Below are 17,253 nucleotides of genomic sequence, written 5' to 3' on the forward strand. Positions count from 1 at the left end.
GTAAGGTGGATGTATCCTAACCAGAGGTAAGGTTGATGCACCCTATCCAAAGGTAAGGTGGATGTATCCTATCCAGAGGTAAGGTGGATGTATCCTATCCAAAGGTAAGGTGGATGTATCCTATCCAAAGGTAAGGTGGATGTATCCTATCCAGAGGTAAGGTTGATGCACCCTATCCAGAGGTAAGGTGGATGTATCCGAACCAGAGGTAAGGTGGATGTATCCTATCCAAAGGTAAGGTGGATGTATCCTATCCAGAGGTAAGGTTGATGCACCCTATCCAGAGGTAAGGTTGATGCACCCTATCCAAAGGTAAGGTTGATGCACCCTATCCAAAGGTAAGGTGGATGTATCCTATCCAGAGGTAAGGTGGATGTATCCTATCCAAAGGTAAGGTGGATGTATCCTATCCAGAGGTAAGGTTGATGCACCCTATCCAGAGGTAAGGTTGATGCACCCTATCCAAAGGTAAGGTGGATGTATCCTATCCAGAGGTAAGGTGGATGTATCCTATCCAAAGGTAAGGTGGATGTATCCTATCCAGAGGTAAGGTTGATGCACCCTATCCAAAGGTAAGGTTGATGCACCCTATCCAAAGGTAAGGTGGATGTATCCTAACCAGAGGTAAGGTGGATGTATCCTATCCAAAGGTAAGGTGGATGTATCCTATCCAGAGGTAAGGTTGATGCACCCTATCCAGAGGTAAGGTTGATGCACCCTATCCAAAGGTAAGGTGGATGTATCCTATCCAGAGGTAAGGTGGATGTATCCTATCCAAAGGTAAGGTGGATGTATCCTAACCAGAGGTAAGGTGGATGTATCCTATCCAAAGGTAAGGTGGATGTATCCTATCCAGAGGTAAGGTTGATGCACCCTATCCAAAGGTAAGGTGGATGTATCCTAACCAGAGGTAAGGTGGATGTATCCTATCCAAAGGTAAGGTGGATGTATCCTATCCAGAGGTAAGGTTGATGCACCCTATCCAGAGGTAAGGTTGATGCACCCTATCCAAAGGTAAGGTGGATGTATCCTATCCAGAGGTAAGGTGGATGTATCCTAACCAGAGGTAAGGTGGATGTATCCTATCCAAAGGTAAGGTGGATGTATCCTATCCAGAGGTAAGGTGGATGCACCCTATCCAGAGGTAAGGTTGATGCACCCTATCCAAAGGTAAGGTTGATGTATCCTATCCAGAGGTAAGGTGGATGTATCCTATCCAAAGGTAAGGTGGATGTATCCTATCCAGAGGTAAGGTTGATGCACCCTATCCAGAGGTAAGGTTGATGCACCCTATCCAAAGGTAAGGTGGATGTATCCTATCCAGAGGTAAGGTGGATGTATCCTAACCAGAGGTAAGGTGGATGTATCCTATCCAAAGGTAAGGTGGATGGATGTATCCTATCCAAAGGTAAGGTGGATGTATCCTATCCAGAGGTAAGGTGGATGCACCCTATCCAGAGGTAAGGTTGATGCACCCTATCCAAAGGTAAGGTTGATGTATCCTATCCAGAGGTAAGGTTGATGTGGTCCTATCCTATCCAGAGTCCTATCCAGAGCTAAGTTGCATGTGTATTGTTTGGACAAGTTTTACTTTACACTTCAGTCTCAGGGTTAAAATGTATGTATTTTAGTTTTTCCATGATGTTCTGATTTTTCTAACCTTTTGTATTGGAAGCTGTTCTTGATATAGAAACAGCAAGTGCACCTTAATTTTCCGACATCACCTTTGGGATTTAAAGGACCATGTTTCGCGTTTTCAAAGGCTTTTCATGACTTTGCATGACCAAGTATTTTGGCATTTTGGCTAAAAGTACATGTTTGGTTTTGTTGTCATGTATTATTATTTTTTTTTTCAACTATTTTACCTCCGCCACGGAAGGTGGGCGGAAGTTTATGGTTTCGTCCGCGTCTGTTTGTCTGTTTTTCTGTGTGTCTGTAAACAGCTTATCTTAAAAGGTTGTGGACGGATTCAGACGAAATTTGGTGGAGAGTTTGGGTGTGTGATGCCGACGAAACAATTAGATTTTGGTGACTATCAGGATCTGAATGCTGGAATTATATAAATGATTCTTCATCATTGAAAGATAAGGCCTAAACTTCACATAGCATGGTATCTCAAAACGTTACTGACGGATTCGGACGAAACTTGGTGGACAGCTTGGGTGTGTGGCAAGGACCAATTGATTCTGTTTTGGTGAAGATCTGGATCCAAATACGACAATTTATTTTTAATTTTTAGGTGATTCTTCACTATTAAAAGATGGGGCCAAAACGATATATCGGAAGCTATTTGAAAAAGTTGTCAACGACTTATGACAAAACATGGTGGATTCGTTGGTTCGGTACCAAAAACAAGCTGATTCGATTTTGGTTCAGGTCCGAATCCAGATCTGGTCTATCAGTGGATATGAAACGTCAACTGTTCAGCGTAGTGGAGGTGTGCTATCTACCGAGTGCCGATCCAGTTGCATTGCTTATTGTTACTCCCGCTAGGGAGTAATGCATTCGATCGTGTCCTGTCCGTGTGTGTGTGTGTGTTTGTGTGTTTGTGAACAAGATATCTGGAAAAGTTCTGAGCGGATTTGGATGAAAGTTGGTGGGATGATTGCCCTTGGGATAAGGAAGAATTGATTAGTTTTTGGTGAAGCTCAGGATATTATTCCGGATCCAGGAATTTTTTGAAGGATTGTTTACCATTGGAAGATAGGGCTCATTTTTTTAAACATTATCTTCTATATATTCTATATTTAACATTGTGATATGAAAATAGTTTTCATATTTGTTGTAAATGTAGTTTAAACTCGTGGTTATGTGTTAGAGCGGTGTATTGTATTAGCAGCGTCGTCTTCAAGGTTTTTTTTTTTCTAATAAAGACATATTCTGTCATTTTAAAACCACCAAAGTGTGTATTCGGTTTCCCCGTTTCATAAAATGTATCGTTTGATACGTATAAAGCTTTAAAACTTTTTTTTTTTTTTTTTAAACCTCAGAAGAGATATCAACATTTACCTCAGCGAATGTCAATCGCGGTGTCAGTATTTGAAGAACTTATAAAGACTTAGGTGAGTTATAAGTGTGACCAGCATGTGCACGGGATTCTTCCCAGAAGAACGAGTGGTCGCATTAGCTTGCACGACTTCAAATGAGCGAGTTTTGTTTTGACGTTTGGGCCAGTTTTACATGTTGTATCCCTAAGGAATGAAACGAACGTTTTCCTGGCTTACAATTTTATTTGAAGTCACACATGCCTCAAAATACACTCACTTATATAGAATTGAACGCCGAATCCGAAAATGTAAGTGAAATTGCCTTGTTTTTTTTAAACATTATCTTCTATATATTCCAAATATATATCTGTGCAGTGTCTGTCTTGTGTTGTCTTGTCTTGTGTTGTCACTGAACTATTCCCTCAAACTTTTGTGAAATCGTACTATTCCAACTTGACCCACGGCGGGAGTATGCGCTCTACTGAGTGGCGTTCTAGTTGTTGTTTTGTTTTGTTTAACACTTTCTCCTAATTATTGTTGTCATAGTAGTTGTCAACACTTTGGAGAGCTTTTTCTTTCTCTTTCTCTTTCTCTTTCTCTTTCTCTCTCTCTCTCTCTCTCTCTCTCTCTCTCTCTCTCTCTCTCTCTCTCTCTCTCTCTCTCTCTCAGATACTTTGCTCTTATTTGTATAAATGTGTTATTTGGCATTCTTTTTTTTGGTGTTATTTGGCGTTCTTTTACCTTCCCCTTATCTGTCTTGGTAGTGCTTTCTCTTCAAAATGCTCTATCTTGTCGACTGTAGTTCAAACCATGGACTTGCAGAGATGAGGATTTGAGCGACATTAAACTGGGAACATATGTTTGCCTGAGCTTGCATGAGCTCTGAACGCAAATCTCTCTCTCTCTCTCTCTCTCTCTCTCTCTCTCTCTCTGTCTCTGTCTCTGTCTCTGTCTCTGTCTCTCTCTCTCTCTCTCTCTCTCTCTCTCTCTCTCTCTCTCTCTCTCTCTCTCTCTCTCATGTCTGTTCTTCCTCCACTACTCACAATAAGTTAGGGATATTGTGGGAGTGAGTTAATTTTTATTTTTATAGGGGTTATGCTATTGAAATCAAGAATGCTGTGTTTTTTCACACTCAATAATAACCATAGAATTAGGACCAACAACTTTTTTCAACATAATTAATACACAAAATCAACCACACCGAAGAACCTGCCAATAACCATAACTTATTGTGAGTAGTGTATATGTAACACCCAATGCACACCAATTCCCTTTGACGTTGTAAAATAGAGTAAAGTCCTGTTATGATTGTCCCAGTGACATTAAAGAAAGTCTATATCAGATGTTCACGATTCCTGTCGCCATTACTCTCTGATCTCTTTCGCCATCACATTAACACAGCAATGGAATTATTGTATGGCTTCTCCAATGGGCCTTGCTCTAGGCTGGAGAACGTGATGGATGGAAGAGCTCATTCAGGGTGTGGAACACTTATAATGAAGGGATAAGATCCAGCGTGGCATGGCGGAGGACATGGAGTATTGGGAAAAGGAGCAGGCGGGAGGGCTGGACGGTGGTGGGTGAAGGAGCACGAGTGAGGTGAGAGCCTGCACCTACGCACGTGCAGCTCCCTTTGTGATGTACAATAAAGTGTTTTTTTTCTCTTTCATTTTTGTTTTCCGCCAGCTCCTGTGGCTGCAGGAAGGCTGCTGCTCCAGAACCTATGAAAGGCAGGAAGCAAATCGGGTGGAGAGCGCGGGTTTCCGATAACAAGACGAGCAAAACAGGCCATTGCAGCTGCATTCTGTGCGCATTTAGGAGGTGAAATGGCGAAACCCTGGGAGACTGAGAATAAACCTTGAGGGTCGTAAAAATCAATATCCCCAATATCATGTAATGCATTACTAATTGTGGCTTTCTTCTTGCTGCCTTTGACCCCTTCGTTTCTTTTCTGTTCGCTCCGCAAGTCGATTATGACTGCCTGACACCCAATGTCGTGGTGCTTCTTGAAAAAACAAACGAGAAAAAGTGCTTCCGATTGTTAACCGATGCTAGAGTTCTGGCACACTGTGCAATATTTCATACCACAAAAGGTGTGACCGGCGGTGCACCAGTATGACGTCATTACATGGGTCACTGGCCCAAACAAACGTTTCTCATGGGAAATCAAAGGGGAATAAAAGTTGCTTCCAAAACAATAAACGCAGCATGCATGGTTACGTGGAATTTTAACCAATTACCTCGGGAGAGGGAAGATCTATGAATCTAGGAATTCTGCGATGGACACTGTTTGCTGGTATTTACTCTGGTCTACACAGCTTCGGTCTGCTGGTTGCATAATTTATTTGGAGGAGGAGGGGCGTGTCCATGCCACTAATGTGGTGCCATCCGGATGATCAGGGCAGGAATTTGGAAGATGACCAGAGTGGCAGCACAAGACGGCCCATTCCTTTCAAAATGGGTACGGTGGGATATTCATGATGTCCGCAAGCCAAATGGACGTAACACCCCCTCTGAAGGATGCCCTACACTTCAATAGCATGCATTATTTTTACAGAAACTATTATTTTTTTGAAAAGCATAAAAGGAGCTGCAAACAAATCAATTGTGCTGGTATGAATGTGAAAGGTGAAGTTATTATAATTAGACCTACAAGGGCACGTCCATTTTCTCCCCATTTTCAAGTGGTTTCCGATCCAAAAACGTGACTTCTTTGCCAAAGAAGACGGCAGTAAGCCCGCCCACGGTTGGGGAAAATGTGTGACACTGGATGGAAACTGGTGAGGAAAGAATGAACACCTATGCTGAATTACCTGGCACAGCACCTTCATGGTTTGATGGGGGACCTTAGCAACTTTTAAGTGTATATATCAATACTTGTAGTCCGTAAATAATATATGACAACATTGGGTGTCATAATAAATAAATAAATAAACAAGAAATATGTCGTGCATCGCACAATACTTGCAAAGTCCCTAAAATAAGTTGTTAACCTTTTGGCCTATGTTGATCTCAAAAATAATTGGTAGTTCAATTCAGTGACCGGACATGCAAATCCTCTTCAAATTTCAAGTCAATCAGATGAAATTTGACAATTTTAGAAATTTCGTCTACGTTGACCTTTTGACCCTTAGCCCTCAAAAATAATTGGTGGTTGAATTGAGTGACATTATATGCAAATGCTGTTCAAATTTCAAGTCAATCGGATGAAAATTGAGCATTTTAGAAATTGCACCTAAGTTGTTGACCTTTGGTCTATGGTGACCTTTTGGCCAATGTTAACCTCAAGAGTAATTGGTGGTTGAATTCAGTGACCTGATGTGCAAATCCTGTTCACATTTCAAGTAAATTGGATGAAAATTGATGATTTTAGAAACTTCACAAAGTTGTTGACCTTTGGCCAATGTTGACCTTTTGATCTCAATATGAATAAGCTTCCTGCTTTTGACCAACTCCATTCAATGTACAATGTGTGCTGAGTGGGTTCATCAAAAATGTAGTGGTCTGAGAGGGTCATTAACCAGTGTGGCAGCTACATTCAAATGTAAGGTGTGCACAGAGGGAGCTGCAGATGGAGGAAATGTTGAGTTGGATCTTGGAGACGGCGTGAAGCTGGAAGGTGTGAAAACATTTTCCTACCTCGGAGACATGCTGAATGGAGAAGGTGGATCAGACTCGGCAACGGTTGCTCGAGTGAGATGTGCATGGAAGAAGTTTCGGGAACTGAGTGGCGTGCTGATGAGGAGGAGAGTGTCGCTGAAGCTGAAGGGAAAGGTGTATGCTGCATGTGTGAGAAGTGTTATGATTTATGGGAGCGAGACATGGGTAATGAACGTAGAGCAGCAACGAAGGCTGGAAAGGGTGGAAATGCGAATGGTTCGATGGATGTGCGGAGTATCGTTGAGAGAGAGGAAGACAAATGATGAATTGCGAAAGATGATGGGAATATTGCCTGTGATTGATGCTGTGAAGAGGAACAGGTTGAGATGGTTTGGTCATGTATTGAGGAAGGATGAAAGTGACTGGTTGAGAAGAGTGATGGAAGTTAATGTAGAAGGAAGTAGAGGACGGGGAAGACCGAGAAAGACTTGGCTAAAGATGGTGGAAGAAGAAATGCGGGCAAGGGGGTTAACAAGGAGAGATGCAGAAAATAGGGCAAAATGGAGAAGATTGTCATGGGGACCGCAAGGCTAACCCCCGCTCTAGCAGGGAACATGGCCTTAAAATGCATGTTGTTGTTGTGTTGTGTTGTTAGTTAATAAGTAAGTAAGTAAATAAATAAATTAATAAATAAATAAATAAGAGTTCCCTCTCAAGAAACTTCACAGAAGGAGGTCATTAGGCCCAATAAAGCCTGTGCTATTATTACCAACCTATGGTTGTTTGTCCGTGCTCTAGCCTTTCAAGTGCTGAACGTCAAGCAAGGTAGTAGCACGGTAGTAGGTAGTAGCAAGGTCGTAGCAAGGTAGCGTCAAGCAAGGTAGTAGCAAGGTAGCGTCAAGCAAGGTAGTAGCACGTACCATTTAAAAATGACTAACCACTCCAATTAAAAATGTAAGTTTTTTATATAACAAGTACAAAAAGTTTTAATTAAAACAAAAGCCACGTCGATGTTACACAATGCCCAGATGCAGCTGTGCCTATAACGTCGATGTTATAGGCACAGGACATTCCTATTGATTCGATTACTTGATGTTATTTTTGTGCAAAGTGAAAATATATCTCGGCAATTTCCCGTGTGTGGCGACGAATTTTTAATATATCTCGGCATTTTCCCATCTGTTATTTCAGGCGGTGTATGACTGACCATGCCGCGATTTAAAAAAAATATATCTCGGCAATTTCCTGTGTGTGGCGACACGTGAACGAAGCTATGCTCCTCTCTCCACATTATTGTGACGACGTATAAATTAAATATTTCATCATGACGATTGTCATCAAATGGACGAATTTTTAATATATCTCGGCATTTTCCCGTCTGTTATTTCAGGCGGTGTATGACTGACCATGCCGCGATTTAAAAAAAAATATATATATATCTCGGCATTTTCCCGTCTGTTATTTCGGGCGGTGTATGACAGCATGCCGCGATTTAAACAAAATATATATATCTCGGCATTTTCCCCTCTGTTATTTCGGGCGGTGTATGACTGACCATGCCGCGATTTAAAAAAAAAAAAAATCTCAATGGACTTGAAGTTACAGGTCTTTGAGAATTCATTTCGTTCTATAAAGGGCGACTTTCATCGCATTTTCTTCCCGTTTTTTTTCAACCGAGTCTAAAAGTATGTTAGCGACTGTGAAAAATGAAATGATATATCGAATTTGATTTGAAATAAAACTGTGTGAGAGAGGAAAGACACCACGGGCCTACAAAACAGGCCTCAAAGCTATGCGAGTTAATAAAATGGTGGATATTTGTTTATATGAAGCCTCTCCCACAATGGGTGGAGCTATGGTTCCCAGAATGGGTGGAGCTTTGAGGTTTTGTCTTCTCTGCAAGAAGAACAAGAAGAACAAGAAGAACAAGAAGAACAAGAACAAGAACAACAGCAGAGGGCACTCTATGACCAGCATCTCGCGACGCGGCTAAAAAATTTCAACGTACCATTAAAAAATAAAATATATATATTAACCCCCAGATGGGGTTCAAACCGACGACCTCCCAGATTCCTAGCAGACTCCCAATATGCCACCAAAGCTGGTAAACCTACAAAATAGTCTTACACCTTGTTTTTAAGGAAAGTTTTAATGTTTTCTGATTTTTTTTTTTAGTTTGGGTAGTCCATGAGGAAGCCATCACAGTTCTAAGTGGTCATAATTCGATGCAGAATGAATCGCGTGTTACAAAAGGCACACTATTTGGTCTTCCCACCGGACCCTCCCAATGCTTATGAACCCAGAAGCACTTGTAACTTGCACATTCATCGTCATGCAACGACACCACTCACGCTTCTTCTCAAGTAAGAAACCTAAGTGAGATAAGTAATTAATCATTAATGGCTTCTCTCACTGTGTCCAGCGCTCGCCTGTCCATTTTCAGGCTCAACGTTGCTGTGGCAACCATGAGAACCATTGCCTTGGGAACCGTTGATGGCCTCCATCTTGATTTTCTTCATCTTGAGGGCCTCGGAGAAGGCTGATGCAACCCCTGAGCCTGTGTTCAGTGAGAATGAAAACGAAATAAGAGGAGACTTGTCAACTTCTACAAAATGTGTCTTTTCATCATTCATACAAAGTTGAGGCTCATGGAGGAGCATTGCATGTTTTTTTGTTTTTTTTGCGAATTATCAAATAAGGGAATAAAATATAGAAACAAATCAATTACCCGTATAGGTCGAATAGGTCATTGTTAATTCCGTTGCTCATTAACAAGACGAACCTCAGCATTAGCGTAGCGATATCGCTAAGGCCTTCACTAATCCTATTGGTCACCCTAACTAACCCTAGCACCCACTTTACATTTCCACTTCCTGCTTATTCAGTGTCACCATGGTAGCCGGTACCTACATTCACTTAGCACATCGTCAGTTATCAATGACATGAATGATAACAGACTAGAACACGAGCTATCGCGCACACCCTGAACAAAATACAAATTCCTGCCCTGACTCGAGAGTCATTACCACGCCGGGCAATTGACACTTTGGATTTTAATTTCGGTTCAAAAGGTGAGCACCTATGAAGAGTCAGGTACAACCACCTTCGTAAAACCACTTCGGGAAATGAAATTTAAAAAAAATACCGACACTCTTTAGTATGGAAGTTGCTCCAAACTTACGGCTAATGAGCCCGGTTCGCATCATCTCTTTGAGCAGATTTCATGTGGCTTCGGGGAGAAATATTAAGATGTGCTGAAAATGCCAAAAAGAGAAGGCTGATTCTGGGTCAATTGACAGGACCTTTAGTACAGGACTCCATCGTGGGAAATACCTTGTAGAGATGTCTGATCCAACACCATCCTTAATAATGGCATAATCTCAATCTCTATGGAGTTCATTGCATTCCATTTTAAGGCAAACAAACCTTATATTTTTCCTTCTACTGGATTCAATTTTCAGCTCATATGTCCATCAATCCTCAAGAGCTCCTGGAGAGTCTGAACAGAGCCCAATGTACAGCAAAGTAACATAAGCAAATGTGTATCGATATTAATCGTCACGCAGCCAATAGTAAAGCAGACAACTGACTAATTTCTCTGTAAAGGGTATTTTAGATTTATTTATTAATCAATTAATCGATTAATTATATATTGATGAATATATTGATTAATTTTTATTATTATTAATGACTTATTTAATTAAATTTCCAAAAGTTACTTCTTCGGATGAAGCACGAGTGGTTTATTTTTGATATTAGCCAAATGATTAAGAAAATATTTTATGACAATCTTTTATTGATTTTAACCCCCCCTGGCGTTAATTCAGCGATCGACCGGGATTCGAACCCAGGATCCTAGGATCCAAAGCTGGCACCCTAGCCGCTAGCCTAACACCAGGGCTCAGTTGGAGGGAGAACACAAAATAAATTAACTTATGTACAGTCAGAGGGAGAACACAAAATAAATTAACTTATGTACAGTCAGAGGGAAAACCCAAAATAAATTAACTTATGTACAGTCGGAGGGAAAACCCAAAATAAATTAACTTATGTACAGTCAGAGGGAGAACACAAAATAAATTAACTTATGTACAGTCGGAGGGAGAACACAAAATAAATTAACTTATGTACAGTCGGAGGGAGAACACAAAATAAATTAACTTATGTACAGTCAGAGGGAGAACACAAAATAAATTAACTTATGTACAGTCGGAGGGAAAACCCAAAATAAATTAACTTATGTACAGTCAGAGGGAAAACCCAAAATAAATTAACTTATGTACAGTCGGAGGGAAAACCCAAAATAAATTAACTTATGTACAGTCAGAGGGAGAACACAAAATAAATTAACTTATGTACAGTCGGAGGAAAAACCCAAAATAAACAAGAAAGAGCAATCAGAGATTGCAGACCCTCGCCAGGATGTGTTTTCAGTGGTTTTAAGGCTTTTGTGTTAAAACAAATATGGCGGCCGAACCACGTGACCGATGGCGTCATCATTATTCTTTTTCTCCACTAATTAACCCTACATTATGCTCAATAAATTTCATCTTGATCGGATGAAGTTTTGTACCTGTCGAATTATGATGTCATAATGGAGGCACCTATGACATCATCATTAACAGATGTTATTCCACATGGAGAGTTCTTTACAATGAGCCATGTCGCAATTTTTTCTATGCAGCACTTTCGGAGATATAGAGGTGCAAATGTTTTTGGTTTTCCAAGATGGTGGCCAAACCACGTGAACGATGACGGCATCATTTTTTTTTCTCCACTAATTTATGCCCACATGACGCTCAAGAAATTTCATCTTGATCGGATGAAGTTTTGTACTTGTCGAATTATGACGCCATAATGGAGGCACCTATGCCATCATCATTAACATATTTTATTCCCCATGGAGAGTTCTTTACAATGAGCCACGTCTCAATTTTTTTTTATTCAGCGCTTTCGGAGATATAGAGGTGCAAAGTGTTTCGGTTTTTCCAAGATGGTGGCTGAACCACGTGACCTATGACGTCAGAATTATCACTAAAAATTCTGCAGTGGGAGTTGCACCTATGGTGAAAGTTTCCTGTTAATCGGACCAACGGTTGCAGAGAAAATCATATTTATTCTGTGCCGACAAACAAACAAACAGACAAACAAACAAACAGACAAACAAACAAACGGACTCAAATACAATACCCTCTCCTCAGGCAAGGGCAACAAGAAAGAGCAATCAGAGATTGCAGATCCTCACCCGGATGCGTTTTCAGTGGTTTTTAAGGCTTTTGTGTTAAAACAAATATGGCTGCCGAACCACGTGACCAATGACGTCATCATTTTTTTTTTCCTCCACCGAGATTATGCTCAAGGAATTTCATCTTGATCGGATGAACTTTTGTACTTGTCGAATTACGACGTCATAATGGAGGAACTAGGGAGGGTCCTGGTTGTTCCAAACTTATTCCATTTAAGAATTATGGAGGCCACTGTGCTCTTGGGAACCTTCAATGCAGCAGAAATTTTTTTGTAGGCTTCCCCAGATCTGTGCCTCGACACAATCCTGTCTCTGAACTCTGCAGGCAGTTCCTTCGACCTCATGGCTTGGTTTTTGCTCTGATATGCATTGTCAGCCGTGAGACCTTATATAGACAGGTGTGTGCCTTTCCAAATCATGTCCAATCAATTGAATTTACCACAGGTGAACTCCAATCAAGGTGTAGAAACATTTCAAAGATGGTCAAGAGAAATGGGAGGCACCTGAGCTAAATTTCAAGTGTCATAGCAAAGGGTCTGAATACTTATGTCAATGTGATATTTCAGTTTTTTCTTTTTAATAAATTTGCAAAACTTTCTAAAATCCTGTTTTCTCTTTATCATTTTGGGGGCATTGAGTGTAGATTGATGAGGGAAAAAATAAATTTAAACGATTTCAGCACAAGGCTGCAACATAACAAAATGTGAAAAAGTGAAGGGGTCTGAATACTTTCTGAATGCACTGTACATATTACCTCTGAGGACGGAAGATAGCAGTCTTCCGAAAAGTCAGGTTGTATAGAAAGAACATTTATTCTTTACGGCTCAGTTTGCATTTTTTAATCACGGTATAATATGACTAGACTGGTGTTGGCTTAGCGGTTCGGGTGCCGGCTTGGGATCCTTGGATCCTGGGTTCGTAATCCCGGTCAATCGCTGAATTAACACCAGGGGGTTGACTCTTGGCCTGTCATCCTTCTGAGGTCGGCAAATTTAGTACCAGTTCACTGGTAATTCCCTGTGTGTCGCAAGAAGCGACTAACAGGGTTGGTGGCAGGAAGGGCATCCGGCCATAAAACATTGCTTCAAAAAGGGGACCACGGTGCCCAAAAAGGCCAACCCCTGCTCTACAGGGAAAAATGGCCTCTAAAGGTGGTTGTTGTTGGTTGTTGGTATAATATGACTCCTGAGCTACCTATTTTTAGTTATATATATATATATGTCAGTCATTATGCGACGGCAAAAGGCAAAACCGGGCGAAACCAGGTCGGTAACTGTGAGATTTTGTATGCACTTATGATAGTATCTGAACTAAGATCTAAATTACGCACTGTCGGATGGCTCTTCCGGAGCTTGGCAGGCAAAGCGCACGTATGTGACGGTGACGTCACAGCATGCGCTCATTAGGCTGGAGAACGTAAATTGTAATTTTATATGTATGTATATATATATATATATATATATATATATATATATATATATATATATATATATATATATATATATATATATATTGTAGCGGCTGCCGCTGGGTTTTCACAATCGCCTTGCACCTATCAAGGACGCGGAGCGAGCACCATGCCGGGCTCGTCCAGGACGCCCGGGCAGGCTCGCCCTCAACTTGCCAGGCCGCAGCCAGGACGCTGGGCCACGCCCCCTCTCGCCGGGCCTGGGCAAACGCTCCGGGATGATAGGTATATATATTGCTGCCCGATAAACGGGCTTTTCAGAGTGCCTGAGTGTTTGGTTTGATTAAAGCAACTCGGATGAATTCCAGCTTTTTGTCGCGTCCATTCTTCCGATCGACGTGGGAGCCCCAGCTCCTTCATTGGTGACCTACCGACATGGACACGGCAGTCGCCCTTAAACTGCCTACCTTCTGGGAGGCTCACGCGGCGGTTTGGTTCGCACAGGCGGAGTCCCTGTTCGCCCTGCGAGGCATCACGGCCGACGACACCCGCTTCCACCATGTGGTAGCTGTGCTCGGTTCGGCCACCGCGGCCCGCGCCCTGAGCCTCCTCGAGAGCCCGCCAGCCGCTGACAAATACGGCGCGATTAAGAAGCTTCTCCTCGATGCTTTCGCCCTCCCATCGGCGGAACGCGCACGGCGCCTGCTCGACCTGCCTGAGCTCGGCGACACGCGCCCTTCCGAGCGAATGGACTACATGCTTTCACTGCTCGGCGAGCACTCTCCGGCATTCCTGTTCCGGGAGCTGTTCCTCCGTCAGCTGCCTAACCTGGTACGCCTCGCCCTGGCAAGCACGACGATCACAGATCCCCGGGCCCTTGCCAGAGAAGCCGACAAGATCTCCGCCGCAGGACAGCGCATCGCAGCGGCGACATGGGACCCACCGCCGTCCGACGCAACACCCATGGCGCCCGAGCACCCGGCACGGTCGACGACCGAACTGCCGACGCAATTGGCGGCCGCTACACCGAGCCGACCACCTCCAGCACGACGACCGGGGCCTCCACCTGACCAAGCGTGGTGTTACTATCATGCCAGGTTCGGACAGAAGGCCCGGACATGCCGACCCCCGTGCACCTTCGGCAGGCCGGGAAACGGCCGGGCCGGCGTTCATTACCAGCCATGAGCGCCGGCCACACGGGCAACTTACTGTTCATCACGGATAAAGCGTCCGGACGGCGCTTCCTGTGCGACACCGGCGCCCAACTGAGCGTCATACCCGCCTCTGACCAGGACAGGCAATCCGCGGTTTGCGGCCCCTCCTTGGTTGCGGCCAACGGATCGACCATCCGCACCTTCGGCCCGCGCAACGTCACCCTCTGCTTCGGCGGCCAACGCTTTGCTTGGACGTTTGTAACCGCAAACGTGCCCATGGCTCTGCTAGGCGCCGACTTCCTCTGCGCACACGGACTGCTGGTGGACGTCCAACGGCGTCGTTTAATCAACGCCGAAACCTTCAGCTCCCTGGCATGCACATTGAGCAGCTCCGCGCCGACCGAGCTGGCATGCACCGTCCCGGCGGCGAACGAGTTTGCTCGCCTGCTCACGGAGTTCCCGGCCCTCACGCGGCCGACGTTTTCGGCCGTCGCAGTACGGCATGGGATCGAGCACCACATACCAACCACGGGCCCGCCGGTCTACGCCAGGGCCCGCCGCCTCGACCCAGCCAAGCTCGCCGTGGCGAAGGCCGAATTCGACGCGTTGGAGCACCTCGGCATCGTGCGGCACTCCGATAGCGCGTGGGCCTCGCCACTGCACATCGTGCCAAAGCCAGGGGGTGGATGGCGCCCGTGTGGCGACTACCGCCATCTCAATGACGCTACCACCCCCGACAGGTACCCGATCCCGCATATCCAAGACTTCTCCGCCCGTCTGGCGGGACGGGTCATTTTTTCGAAAATTGATCTCATACGGGGATATCACCAGGTACCTGTCAGGGCGGCCGACGTCCCTAAAACGGCAGTCATCACGCCGTTCGGCTTATTCGAATTCTTGCGAATGCCGTTTGGTCTCAAGAACGCGGCTCAGGCGTTCCAGCGCTTGATGGACGGCGTGCTGCGTGACCTGCCGTTCCTTTTCGTTTACCTGGACGACATCCTCATCGCCAGCACGTCCCGGGCCGAGCACCTCCTCCACCTCCGAACACTGTTCGGGCGCCTCAGCGAGCACGGCCTCATCGTCAACCCGGCCAAATGCCACTTCGGCACGACGGCCGTTGATTTTTTGGGCCACCACATCACCAAGAACGGGGCCGTGCCGCTGCCAACCAAGGTCGAGGCCATCACCACGTTCCCGCGTCCCCGCACCATAAAGGCCCTGCAGGAATTCCTGGGAATGGTGAATTTTTATCACCGCTTCGTGCCCCGCGCTGCTCAACTCATGCGGCCCCTCTACGAAGCCCTCCGGGGCAAGCCGGCCAAGCACGACATCGCCTGGTCCGCAGCAATGGATGCGGCCTTCCAACGCTCAAAGTGGGCCCTCGCCGACGCAACACTGCTCGCTCACCCGGTGCTCAACGCTCCCATCGCCCTCACCACGGATGCCTCCGACTACGCGGTGGGCGCCGTACATGAGCAATGGGTGAACGGGGTTTGGCAGCCACTCGCTTTTTTCAGCCGGCAGCTCCGGCCGAACGAGCTCAAATACAGCACGTTTGACCGGGAGCTCCTCGGTCTACACCTGGCCGTCCGCCATTTCCGCCACCTCCTGGAGGGCCGACCTTTCACGGCGTTCGTCGACCACAAGCCGTTGGTTTACGCCATGGCCAAGGTCACGGAGCCGTGGTCGGCCCGCCAACAGCGCCACCTCTCCGCCGTGTCGGAGTTTACCACGGACATCCGGCACGTCGCCGGCAAAAACAACGCCGTGGCCGACTGTCTTTCCCGGGCCAGCGCGAACGCGGTCCACCTGGGCGTGGACTTTGCGCTTATGGCGGCGGACCAAACCACCGACACCACGGTGCAAGCCCTCCGGGCGGCGGACACGGGCCTCCGCCTGGCCGACATCCCCTGCGCGGACACTGTCCTGCTCTGCGACGTCTCGCAAGGCCAGCCTCGCCCCATCGTGCCCGTCACCTGGCAACGCCGCATCTTCGCCTCCCTCCACGGCCTTTCCCACCCGGGCCGGAAAGCTTCCCAGAAGCTGGTGTCGGCGCGATTCGTCTGGCACGCCCTTCGTCGGGACGTCCGCGATTGGACCAGCACCTGCACGGCCTGCCAACGGGCCAAGGTCCACCGACACACCCAGGCCCCGCTGGCACCTTTCACCGTGCCCGAACGACGTTTCGACCACGTCAACGTGGATCTGGTGGGCCCCCTCCCCCCGTCACGGGGGTTCACACACCTGCTCACCATGGTGGACAGGACCACCAGGTGGCCGGAGGCCGTTCCCCTCGTCTCCACCACCACCGCCGACATGGCGCAGGCTTTCATCGCCACCTGGGTCACCCGCTTCGGCGCACCGGCGGACATCTCGTCAGACCGCGGACCACAGTTCACCTCCGAGCTGTGGGGCGCGGTCGCCCGCAACCTGGGGGTCAAGCTCCACCGTACTACGGCCTACCACCCCCAAGCAAACGGGTTGTGCGAGCGATTCCACCGCTCCATGAAGGCCGCGCTCATGGCCGGCCTTCAAGACGGCGGTTGGGCCGACCGGCTGCCGTGGGTCCTTTTGGGCCTCCGCACGGCCCCCAAGGAGGACCTCCAGGCATCCACCGCCGAGCTTGTCTATGGCCAGGCGCTACGCGTCCCGGGCGAATTCGTGCCCGACGCTACCAGTCCCTGGTCCGCAGCTCACCAGCGCTCGGACCTCCAGGAGGCCGCCCGACGGTTTGCCCCCGTGCCAACATCCCACCACGGTGACCCCCAGTCCTACGTCCCCCCAGCACTTCGCACAGCGGAGTATGTTTTTGTGCGTCACGACGCACATCGGAGGCCACTCCAGCCGCCGTACGAC

General features: G+C 46.3%; 2 protein-coding genes across 2 annotated transcripts in view; one reads left to right on the forward strand and one right to left on the reverse strand.

Annotated features, from left to right (window-relative positions):
- Positions 1 to 17,253, forward strand: part of CHM (CHM Rab escort protein) — a 1,037,168-nt gene that overhangs the window by 811,478 nt on the left and 208,437 nt on the right. The gene's annotated exons all lie outside the window — the stretch shown is intronic.
- LOC137439471 (dachshund homolog 1) overlaps positions 1 to 17,253 on the reverse strand; it is a gene marked incomplete in the record, with an annotated part of 165,664 nt that overhangs the window by 64,262 nt on the left and 84,149 nt on the right. The window contains 1 exon segment of the mRNA XM_068135240.2: positions 9,001 to 9,144. Coding sequence (XP_067991341.2) covers positions 9,001 to 9,144 — 144 coding nt within the window.

This window comes from Myxine glutinosa, chromosome 14 (genome assembly GCF_964187855.1).
Source record: "Myxine glutinosa chromosome 14, kmMyxGlut1.1, whole genome shotgun sequence".
Taxonomy (NCBI): domain Eukaryota; kingdom Metazoa; phylum Chordata; class Myxini; order Myxiniformes; family Myxinidae; genus Myxine; species Myxine glutinosa.